The sequence below is a fragment of the Hypomesus transpacificus genome, chromosome 5 (assembly GCF_021917145.1).
Source record: "Hypomesus transpacificus isolate Combined female chromosome 5, fHypTra1, whole genome shotgun sequence".
In the NCBI taxonomy this organism is placed as follows: Eukaryota; Metazoa; Chordata; class Actinopteri; order Osmeriformes; family Osmeridae; genus Hypomesus; species Hypomesus transpacificus.
In genome coordinates, this window is record NC_061064.1 from 1252978 (window position 1) to 1264684 (window position 11707).

Below are 11707 nucleotides of genomic sequence, written 5' to 3' on the forward strand. Positions count from 1 at the left end.
CCAGCCTGATGCACCTCCTCCTCCTCCCTCCAGCCTGGTGCACCTCCTCCTCCTCCCTCCAGCCTGATGCACCTCCTCCTCCTCCCTCCAGCCTGATGCACCTCCTCCTCCCTCCAGCCTGATGCACCTCCTCCTCCTCCCTCCAGCCTGATGCACCTCCTCCTCCTCCCTCCAGCCTGATGCACCTCCTCCTCCTCCCTCCAGCCTGATGCACCTCCTCCTCCCTCCAGCCTGATGCACCTCCTCCTCCTCCTGCCTCCAGCCTGATGCACCTCCTCCTCCTCCTCCCTCCAGCCTGATGCACCTCCTCCTCCCTCCAGCCTGATGCACCTCCTCCTCCTCCCTCCAGCCTGGTGCACCTCCTCCTCCTCCTCCCTCCAGCCTAATGCACCTCCTCCTCCCTCCAGCCTGATGCACCTCCTCCTCCTCCCTCCAGCCTGGTGCACCTCCTCCTCCTCCCTCCAGCCTGATGCACCTCCTCCTCCCTCCAGCCTGATGCACCTCCTCCTCCCTCCAGCCTGATGCACCTCCTCCTCCTCCCTCCAGCCTGATGCACCTCCTCCTCCTCCCTCCAGCCTGATGCACCTCCTCCTCCTCCCTCCAGCCTGATGCACCTCCTCCTCCTCCTCCCTCCAGCCTGATGCACCTCCTCCTCCCTCCAGCCTGATGCACCTCCTCCTCCTCCCTCCAGCCTGGTGCACCTCCTCCTCCTCCTCCCTCCAGCCTGATGCACCTCCTCCTCCCTCCAGCCTGATGCACCTCCTCCTCCTCCCTCCAGCCTGGTGCACCTCCTCCTCCTCCCTCCAGCCTGATGCACCTCCTCCTCCTCCCTCCAGCCTGATGCACCTCCTCCTCCCTCCAGCCTGATGCACCTCCTCCTCCTCCCTCCAGCTTGATGCACCTCCTCCTCCCTCCAGCCTGGTGCACCTCCTCCTCCTCCCTCCAGCCTGATGCACCTCCTCCTCCTCCCTCCAGCCTGATGCACCTCCTCCTCCCTCCAGCCTGATGCACCTCCTCCTCCTCCTCCCTCCAGCCTGGTGCACCTCCTCCTCCTCCTCCCTCCAGCCTGGTGCACCTCCTCCTCCTCCTCCCTCCAGCCTGGTGCTCTCCAAGCGCTCGGCCAGTTCGACATCTGGTAAATATTGGCCAATATTTTATTTGCAACTGTTGATGATGTGTATTTTTGTGTGAAACTGAGAGCTGATGGTTTGACCGAATTCAATGAAGATGTTTCCAACTAAATATATTTTGTAATGATAAACACAACTTGTACTGTAATAGATTCTAATGTTGGAACTTTAAGAGATGGACAATGGTTTACATTCAATTTGGTATAGAGGGCTTCTTTTTTGACAATTGTTTTGGCAGCCTGAGAGTACAATAGTCTTGAGCAGATGCTACGGCTATCTGCACCCCAACGGAACGGCTTACTGTATGAGGCTTTACTGTATGCACTAGAGGCTTAAAGCTTCCCTCTGGTCTAAGCCTGTCACCAGTGTTAACCCACAGCAGGAACCTCCCTGGACGTGCCTTTGTCCAATGCAACATGATCAGTCCCATCAACATGCTGTGCCCCCCCTCCACACCTCCACAACCTCCCCATCCCTGCAGGCTTGTCTGGGTGAGGACCACCATACAACGCTTTCTGACCAGGACTGCTGCAGGAGCTCTGCTGAGCAGGACCAGAGAGGTACCCTCTCCCTTCCCCTCAGCCCACCGAGCCTGACAGACTGACAACAGATGGTGGGGGGTTGTGGTGGTGGCGAGGGGGGGCAGGGGGGTGGTAGAGGACTAAACGTGTGACTCAGACTCAAGTGGTAATCATGGTGTATAAGACGTGGGAACATCTCACCCTAACACCACGGCGAGCTTCAGTCATGACGGCTTGATTGGCCTGCGCTACACTCCCACACACACACGTGCAGTTAAACACACATGTGCAGTTAAACACACACACCCCAGCTCTCCATGGTCCTGATCTGCCTCTAACCTGAGACCAGGGTGATGGAGGGGGTGAGGGGGTGGGGGGGGGGGTGTTTGTGTGTGTGGGGGTCAGATGGCTGAGCAGTTAGGGAGTCGGGCTATTAATCAGAAGGTTGTTGGTTCGATTCCCGGCTGTGCCAAATGACGTTGTGTCCTTGGGCAAGGCACTTCACCCTATTTGCCTCGGGGGGAATGTCCCTGTACTTGCTGTAAGTCTCTCTAGATAAGAGTGTCTGCTAAATGACTAAATGTGTGTGTTTGTTTGTTTACAGCAGCAGAACTGAACGGTTCCTTTCGTCTGACTCTGCCACTCTCGTCTGCCTCCACAGTCACACCGACTCAGATAGTCTTCAGTAGAGCACCAGAACAAAGAATCTATAGTTTATTAATACTCAGATGTCTTAACAATGCATTACGTTAATATCCGATTTGATCAGGCGAGTACAACGTAGGCCTACGAGGTGTAGACATAGCGATGAGCCTGAAGTGAAACGCCTGCCGACCATAGCCTTGTGTGCTTTAAATAAGCGGATGTCCACTGCGCAAGAACTTCATTTCCCAAATTGCAACGCGCCCAATGTTGTTTCCAACAGCTGACAGACGGCAGAAAGGCTCTGCTGTCAGAGAGAGAGAGAGAGAGAGAGAGAGAGAGAGAGAGGAGAGAGAGAGAGAGAGAGAGAGAGAGAGAGAGAGAGAGAGAGAGAGAGAGAGAGAGAGAGAGAGAGAGAGAGAGAGAGAGAGAGAGAAGACAGAGCCTCTCAGCTAAACGGACAGAACACACAGCCCTAGCGCTACCGGACTTTGCACTGCCTTGTTCTATGATATTATCATCAGCGACCATCGTTTTCATTTCACCCCAATACAATTATTGAGTTATTTGGGAGATTTCAACCGGGACATTCGTTAAGTTCCGTTATATCGCGTCGCCGTTGCATGTGCATTTCAACAGTCACAGTTTGACTCAAGCCCTAAAAGCGGAGCCCAAATGCCGAGGAATGGATAGTGTGACTGATAACGGTGGAAAGATGGTCGAGAGTGATGAGCACTCGGAGAGGGATAGCGGCGGTGGCGCAGCGATGGCCGCGCTACATCAATGCGAACTCATCCAGAACATGATTGAAATCTCCATCTCCAGTTTACAGGGGCTCCGGACCAAATGCGCCGCATCCAACGACCTTACACAACAAGAAATCCGTACTTTGGAGGTAATAAAAGGCATAAACACAGGCGTCCAATTTGCAGAGTCATGTAGCCTATATGTCCGCCTCGGTTCTTATAGCAAGGCTCCATATGAGTGAGTGAGCCTATTTCGCACAATTCTCTGCAGTTCTTTGCTGTAGCCTTGCGCGATGCAATGGTTTAATGGTTATTTCAAGAATATAACGCTGCATGGAGGGTTTCCATATTTCTGCTTTGGCTAAATATAGACGCTCCTCCGGACGCTTGCTCTCATTCTGACCTCTTTTTCTAGGTGAAATATTTGGCATGGACCCCCGGATATTTTGTTTGCAGCACTATTGTGTGCAGTTTACATCAAACGGGTCCAATTCCACTCATTCTAAGCTTTCAAACTGGGTCTGTCAATAATTTCGTCTTGGTTCACGATTTCGCGTTTCTGCATCAGGCAAATCTAGTTGAGGGGCAAATCAAATTAGCCTATATAATAACATCGGATGGCAATGAATCTCATGTCAATACTAGTTCCTGCATAACTCTAAGCAAATGTCTATTAATTGACGTGTGTACTTGCACTGCCATTAAAGCTCTTGCACCGGTGTGTAATTCATTGTTGAGATGTGTGCAGATCATTCTGACGAACTAGTAATGATTTCCGCAGAGGGACTGCGAAGGCCTCTAGGCTACATGAATGGTAGCTATAGCCCTGTATATTCAGCCGACTCAGATATTGTTTGGAACGGCTGAATTGTAACCGATCTCGAAAGGCCTTATCTTCTACCTTCCTTTCCGACATCTATTAATATAGAAATATTAGAAGGAAAACAGGATACCGATCGGGTCTCGAGTTCGCTCGGCAGTGATTTAGCTGAAACACTGAGTTGACAGGGGGGGGGGGGGGGGGGGACTTGTGTCATATGAAGGATGCTAAAAAAGGGCTGTTTGTGTCCGCTCCTAGCTTTAGCGCCAATCAAACCGACACTTTCACTTCTTCCTTCTCTCTGCGGTTTTCTGGACTCCAGACTATCATACAGACTCAAAACGTCGAAGTCAGCTAACTTGGTAGCGTTCTGGTACTGTTGGTACTTTACTAAACCTACATCCCAGGTCGAGTCCTAGAGTGTGACTTCCCGGTACAGAAGCCTGGTATCCTAACCTTCTGCAGTGGTGTTGATCCTATCTCTCACAAGAAGGTTTGTGGAGACAAGTTGTGGAGGAAGGAGGGCTCCAAGCTATGAGGCCTTGTGTCATGGGCTTGAAAGTCTAACCGACAGAAATACATCAAGCGTGCCTCAATGTGTCTCTCTCTCAGAAGCGCAGGAGTATATCTCAACAGTGCAGCAGGACCAGTGGAAAATATCAGTTGTCTTGATACAAGTAAATGACCGAAGCACTCTGATTCCTGTGATGACTGAGGGAAAGGATGGCTGTCACACTCAGTGCAAACATGGCTGTTGCTTCCAGAGACCAAGAGAGGCTTGAACTCATATTAGATTCTCACTGAAAGAGCTTTGTTATTCCACTTGAGGGCAGGTTCTTTACAGATCCTTGCCAGTGAGGAGATAATAGTGCTCTGCTCTTCAAGTGGAGGACTGCAAGGTAGTAAGGTACTTCAGTTTCCACAGGCTTATCCCTGACGTGTGGCATCTCTCTCTCTCTCTCTCTCCTCTCTCTCTCCTCTCTCTCCTCTCTCTCTCTCTCTCTCCTCTCTCTCTCTCTCTCTCTCTCTCTCTCTCTCTCTCTCTGTCTCTGTCTCTGTCTCACTCTCTCTGTCTCTCTCTGTCTGTCTCTCTGTCTCACTCTCTCTGTCTGTCTCTCTGTCTCACTCTCTCTGTCTGTCTCTCTCTGTCTCTCCCCTCTCTCTTCCTCTTTCTATCTCTCTCTCTTGGTCCCACATAAAAAAACAATGGTGTGTGTCATTCTGAGAGCCTCTCCTGTCTCTCTCCCTGTGTCTGTGTTCCTGCTGCAGCGCTGGTCTGAGGAGGTGATGGACACCATCAGCAGTCATGCTTCCCTCAGCGTGACTGCATTCAGACCGCGCTGCACAGCAGCCAGACCAGAGCAGAGTCCAGATCTCTGCTTTACACTGAGCCGGGATCCTCATTCAGTGTATGTTGATGATCCTGGTGATTAATTCTCCCTCTGTTAATCTTTTGGATGAGTGCTGCTGTCACATCATCAGCCCAGGTGATCCAGCCTGAGCCTCCTGAAGGAGAGCATTGTTGTTTTGTCTTCTCATGGTGTTGGACCGAGTTTTCTACTCGCTCTTGGCTGGGTCTATATTTAGACTTCTTTCCTCCTACGCATTTTCAGGGTTGGTTGTTAAATAAGAAAATCAAATGACGCGCAAAGACTCAGAGAGAGAGAAAGAGAGAGGCAAACGGGAGGAAGAGGGAGGGGAGAATCAGCTGGGCTTCCTCCTATGACATGGCAACCGCTGTGTGTGCATCTGCCACCATAGGAGGAAGTGTTGTGTGATTGTAAAGAACGACTCTCTTCTTTAGGGGGTGGGGATGAAGGGAAGATGAAAATTGCCTTTGATGGGCAGAGCTGCATCACAACACTAGTGTTTTAAGAAGCTGCCTCCCTCCCTCTCTCCCTCCCTTCCGTTAACTCCGAGGACAGTGATCCTGTGAAGGGGATTGGCTGACGAAGGGTCACCTGGGCTTGATGTGAACTCTGACCTCTGGAACCAGTCCCAACTTCCTGAGAAGGCCACGGGCCGGTGTGTTCTGGACCACTCTTTGAGCGCTCTGTGGGAGGAGGTCATGGGTGGATGAGAGGGTGGAGGCCTGCGGTCTCATGCAGGATGTGGTGGATGCAGTCATGACCCAGCTAGACTCTACAGCGGGGATTCACTTCACTGCTCTCTGTGTCTCTGTCTCAGTCAGAAGAGATGTTAGTCTTTCTCACATACTTGTTAGCACAGTGACTTATCCACTGTTTCCATGTGCCTTATGTGAGAGAGAAACAGACAGAAAGACAGAGCGAGACAGAGAGACATTGAGACAGACAGACATTGAGACAGACAGACAGACAGACATTGAGACAGACAGACAGACATTGAGACAGACAGACAGAGAGACATTGAGACAGACAGACAGACAGAGAGAGAGTGAGACAGACAGACAAACAGAGAGACATTGAGACAGACAGACAGACAGACATTGAGACAGACAGACAGACAGACAGACAGACAGAGAGACATTGAGACAGACAGACAGACAGACAGACAGAGAGAGAGTGAGACAGACAGACAGACAGACAGACAGAGTGAGACAGACAAACAGACAGAGGTGTGTAGCCAGTGTAAATCCATGGGTGTAACTGGATGTGTTGGCCATGGCCAGGCTGCTGCAGTGGTGGAGCTGGGCTCCTAACCTTGCTCAGAGTCAGGACAAAGGATTAGTGATATACTGCCATACAGCCTGCTGGCAGCATCCAGACACCTGCAGCTCCAGTACACAGACCTGCCCGGTACACAGACCTGCCTGGTACACAGACCTGCCCGGTACACAGACCTGCCTGGTACACAGACCTGCCTGGTACACAGACCTGCCCGGTACACAGACCTGTCCTGCAGCCTGTCTGTCCTGCAGCCTGCTTGTCCTGCAGCCTGCTTGTCCTGCAGCCTGCTGTCCTGCAGCCTGCCTGTCCTGCAGCCTGTCTGTCCTGCAGCCTGCTGTCCTGCAGCCTGCTTGTCCTGCAGCCTGCTGTCCTGCAGCCTGTCTGTCCTGCAGCCGTCTGTCCTGCAGCCTGCTGTCCTGCAGCCTGTCTGTCCTGCAGGCTGTCTGTCCTGCAGCCTGTCTGTCCTGCAGGCTGTCTGTCCTGCAGCCTGCTGATAAGCTGTGATGAGGCAGGACGCCTGTACCCTGACGGGGGCAGGGCTGGCCTGTGGTTTGGCTGATGCTGATAATATTGTGTACTGATGGGAGGGTTGGTAGCTTGATCCCTGGTGACAAAAGCGGTGTCACATGAATGTCTTGTTGGAAAGCTTCCTTGTTACAGATGGCGAGTCTTAAATGATGGTTATTTGTTTCTGTGTTACGCTGAATGTGCTTTCATGCCATGTCTAAAACCAGAGTGGCGAAGGAAGGTAGATCACAGACAAAAGGGTTTTATTCTGAAATACGGCTTTCATTTCTTCTAGCTCTTAGAAATATTAAAAGACTGTTAATGTGTAACGACAGTGATAAAGAGTGAGCTGGGGTGAAGGTGTGGAGGTGTGAGGGGGGGAGGTGTGGAGGTGTGGAGGGTTAGGGTGTGGAGGTGTGGAGGGTTAGGGTGTGGAGGTGTGGAGGGTTAGGGTGTGGAGGTGTGGAGGTGTGGAGGGTTAGGGTGTGGAGGTGTGGAGGGTTAGGGTGTGGAGGTGTGGAGATGTGGAGGTGTGGAGGGTTAGGGTGTGGAGGTGTGGAGGGTTAGGGTGTGGAGGTGTGGAGGGTTAGGGTGTGGAGGTGTGGAGGTGTGGAGGTGTGGAGGGTTAGGGTGTGGAGGTGTGGAGGGTTAGGGTGTGGAGGTGTGGAGGTGTGGGGCCTCTCAGCTGAACAACCTGACGAGCTGGTAATGGTTGGCTTTTTTAAAGAAACAAAACACCTTTAGTGTTTGTGTGAAGTCCAGGAAATGAAAATCAAATGGTGGTCTAATGAAGGATAGAGCGACAGCGGAGGTGTGTGTGTGTGCGCGTGTGTCCATGCATGCATGCGTGTGTGTGTATCTGTGTGTTTGTGTGTGGGGGTGACATTTCAGCAGGTGCTCTGTGTTGTGGTGTTTCACCTCTCTGGGAAAATCCCACTCAACACTGCTGACGGCTCGGTGGGGTTGCTAGGCAACCTGACGTCACTCCTGCACTAGTGTATTGTTCACTGCACTGCCTGTGTGATCTCCTGTGTGTGTGTGTGTGCCTGTGTGTGTGTGTGATACAGATGTCTATGACGCCCAGCCTCACCAAACCCCACAGTAAAGACCTCAGAACACGCTTACTGGAAGGGTTAGGGTTAGCTGCAACACGCTGCCTGTTTGTGTGTATTTGTGTGTGTGTGTTACCCCTTAAGCAGAGCAGGTGTTAACCTGCAGTGTCAGTCTTACTGAAAAAGATTAAGAGACTTTGCTTTCCTAGACTAGGGTTAGGGTTAGACTAGGGTTAGGGTTAGACTAAGGCTAGGCTAGGGTTAGGGTTAGACTAGGGCTAGGCTAGAGTTAGAGTTAGACTAGGGTTAGGGCTAGGCTAGGGTTAGGGTTAGACTAGGGCTAGGCTAGGGTTAGGGTTAGACTAGGGTTAGGGTTAGACTAAGGCTAGGCTAGGCTAGGGTTAGGGTTAGACTAGGGCTAGGCTAGCGTTAGGGTTAGACTAGGGTTAGGGTGAGACTTAGGCTAGGCTAGGGTTAGGGTTAGGGTTAGGGTTAGACTAAGGCTAGGCTAGGGTTAGGGTTAGACTAGGGCTAGGCTAGCGTTAGGGTTAGACTAGGGCTAGGCTAGGGTTAGAGTTAGACTAGGGCTAGGCTAGCGTTAGGGTTAGACTAGGGCTAGGCTAGGGTTAGGGTTAGACTAGGAAAGTAAACCCAGATCGTTGTCTGTATGAATACCAGCCTTATCTTTCAGCACGCTGGGGTTCTGGAAACTGCTCATCACTCCTCCACCCACAGAACCGGCTCTTCTCATTGGCTGCTCAACTGCATGTACCTAAAACAGAGGTCAAAGTCCAGAGGTGTTGTGGTAAATGGAGCGGGGCTGAACCGACCCTAACCCCCTGAGTTCCACACAGATGAGGAAGTGCCATAGCTGTCCAGTTAATCGAGGCGGGCGATCGGGGGTCTTTCTCACCGTCTCTCTCTCTCTGTGTGGGCTGTCTCTCTCTCTTTCTTTCTCTCTCTCTCTCTCTCTCTCTCTCTCTCTCTCTCTCTCTCTCTCTCTCTCTCTCTGTGTGGTCTCCCTCTCTCTCTGTGGTCTCTGTCTCTCTATCATATCTCTCTGACTGGATAGGCTTTTGTTGGTTCCTGCCAGGCTGTTTCTCACAACCCAAGGCCACATTTTCTCTCTGAGAGTGTGCTTGACTCTGCAAGGCCTTTCTGTGAGGTGCTTGGTGTGTGTGTTTGTGTGTGGGAGAGGGAGTGAATGAGCTGAGGAAAGACTGCTGGATGCTTCTGTTGCTCCTGAGTGTGGGCTGGTGGCTCAGTCGGCCCGGGGACACAGCGTGTAATGGACACTCAGTGATGGAGGTGAGATAAGGAGACACACAATACGACACAGCAGAGGAGCGCTGGGCTCAGCAAACTAACACCACAGCCCTGCTAGCAAGAGCTACTCACAGGAGGGGCATGGGGAGCCTGGTGGGGAGGGGTGGGGGGCGGGTGGGGGACATGGGGAGCCTGGGGGGGAGGGGTGGGGGCGGGTGGGGAGGGGTGGGGGGCGGGTGGGGGACATGGGGAGCCTGGGGGGGAGGGGTGGGGGGCGGGTGGGGAGGGGTGGGGAGGGGTGGGGGGCCGGTGGGGGACATGGGGAGCCTGGGGGGGAGGGGTTGGGGGCTGGTGGGCAGGAATGTAGGTGTCCTCGTAATGTTGGTGGAGGTTAAGGTGGTTCTCTCTTGTCTTCTTCTGCCAGTAAGAATGAACCTGGTCAAGGGTCTACAAGTTACGTCTTGACACCTTTTTATTCATTTCCTCTTCATGTCTGTTCAGTTGAGTTGGAACAGAAAAGGAGAGCTCAAAAGTCTTTGGTTTATCTGGAGGGGCAAGCCCCCCCCTCGCTGCAGCCAAACCTCTGTTTGTGGTGGGTGGAGGAGGGGGGTTGGTGTGGTGTGTGTGAGGCCTGTAGAGGTGGGAGCTGGTGGGGGGGGGGGGGGGGGTTGGTGTGTGTGCTAGCCTCACTGTGAACTCAGTGTGTTCCAGGGCTGTGATGTCACAGTGTCCCACCCACAGCCACTGAAATGTTCCAATGGCACTTGGTTGCCATGCCAGCAGTGCAGATGCCCTCGGTGGCTGTTCCCATCCCATAATAACAGCTATTTATATCTGTTTGACAGCCCTGCTGCTGAAGGCTAAAGCAACAAAAAAGAGGGTTAAAAATAAGAATCCTGTTAGATGTCTGTGTGGGTTATGGTCTGGAGGAGACAGAGGGCTGTGTGGGTTATGGTCTGCATGGAGACAGAGGGCTGTGTGGGTTATGGTCTGCATGGAGACAGAGGGCTGTGTGGGTTATGGTCTGCATGGAGACAGAGGGCTGTGTGGGTTATGGTCTGCATGGAGACAGAGGGCTGTGTGGGTTATGGTCTGGAGGAGACAGAGGGCTGTGTGGGTTATGGTCTGCATGGAGACAGAGGGCTGTGTGGGTTATGGTCTGGAGGAGACAGAGGGCTGTGTGGGTTATGGTCTGGAGGAGACAGAGGGCTGTGTGGGTTATGGTCTGGAGGAGACAGAGGGCTGTGTGGGTTATGGTCTGGAGGAGACAGAGGGCTATGTGGGTTATGGTCTGGAGGAGACAGAGGGCTGTGTGGATTATGGTCTGCATGGAGGCAGAGGGCTGTGTGGGTTATGGTCTGCATGGAGACAAAGGGCTGTGTGGAAGAGGATGAGATGTGTGTTTCTGGGACTGGAATAATTTAAGTGTCAGATTAGCCTCTGGATAATTCTGGGATAAGATAAATAGAAGATGGTGAGAGATGATCTGCTGTGTGTGCATGTGTGAGTGTGTGTGTGTTCTATGTTCTAGTTCTACGTTGCTGTGTGTCTGTCTACAGAGGAGTGTGTTGTACCCGACAGTCATTAGACCTGCTCGCAGCACCCCTAACCTCCCTGCCCCCCCTCCAGCCCCTCTAACCCCCCTCCCTCTGCTGTGTGCTCTGCCGCCCCCTGCAGGTGAAGCTTATGAAGTACATCTGCAAGCAGCTGCAGTGTAAGCGGAAGGTTCCGGAGCAGGAGCGTCCGGTGGGGCTGGACAGTTTCCCCAGGCTGGGGGACTGGCTCCGCACCATCAACCTGCGGACGGAGCTCATCCAGGTACGTGCTGCTGGTTCTGCTGCTGGTTCTGCTGCTAGTCTGCTGCTAGTCTGCTGCTAGTCTGCTGCTGGTTCTGCTGCTAGTCTGCTGCTGGTTCTGCTGCTGGTCTGAGGAGAGGAGGGTGGAGGCAGGGGAGAGGCAGGGTGGGGGCAGGGGAGAGGCAGGGGAGAAGCAGGGGAGAGGCAGGGTGGAGGCAGGGTGGAGGCAGAAGTGACCAGGCCAGGGACTCTGGATGTCAGAGCTGAACCACTTTGCCTGTGTGTGTGTCTGTGTCTGTGTGTGTGTGTGTGTTTCCTGTCTGAATGTTCTAGTATGGCTGTATTTTGTGCTTGATGTGCTGAATGATTTGGTCTTGGATCAGACAAGCTGATGAGGCCATGGTAACCACCACAGACAGGACCTCCAGGGTTAGGGCTAGGGTTAGGGCTAGGGTTAGGGCTAGGGTTAGGGTTAGGGCTAGGGTTAGGGCTAGGGTTAGGGCTAGGGCTAGGGTTAGGGTTAGGGTTAGGGCTAGGGTTAGGGCTAGGGTTAGGGTTAGGGTTAGGGCTAGGGTTAGG

The 11707-nt window shown here is 52.8% G+C and overlaps 1 protein-coding gene across 2 annotated transcripts in view; it reads left to right on the top strand.

Moving 5' to 3' along the window:
• The first annotated feature begins 2711 nt into the window (after positions 1-2711).
• The window catches only part of ksr1a (kinase suppressor of ras 1a), a 21801-nt gene continuing 12805 nt past the window's right edge, over positions 2712-11707 (top strand). For both annotated transcript variants that reach the window (XM_047020839.1, XM_047020838.1), the window contains exons 1-2: positions 2712-3188; positions 11010-11150. In XM_047020839.1, coding sequence (XP_046876795.1) covers positions 2979-3188; positions 11010-11150 — 351 coding nt within the window. In that variant the 5' untranslated portion in view covers positions 2712-2978. The remainder of the gene's footprint in view (positions 3189-11009; positions 11151-11707) is intronic.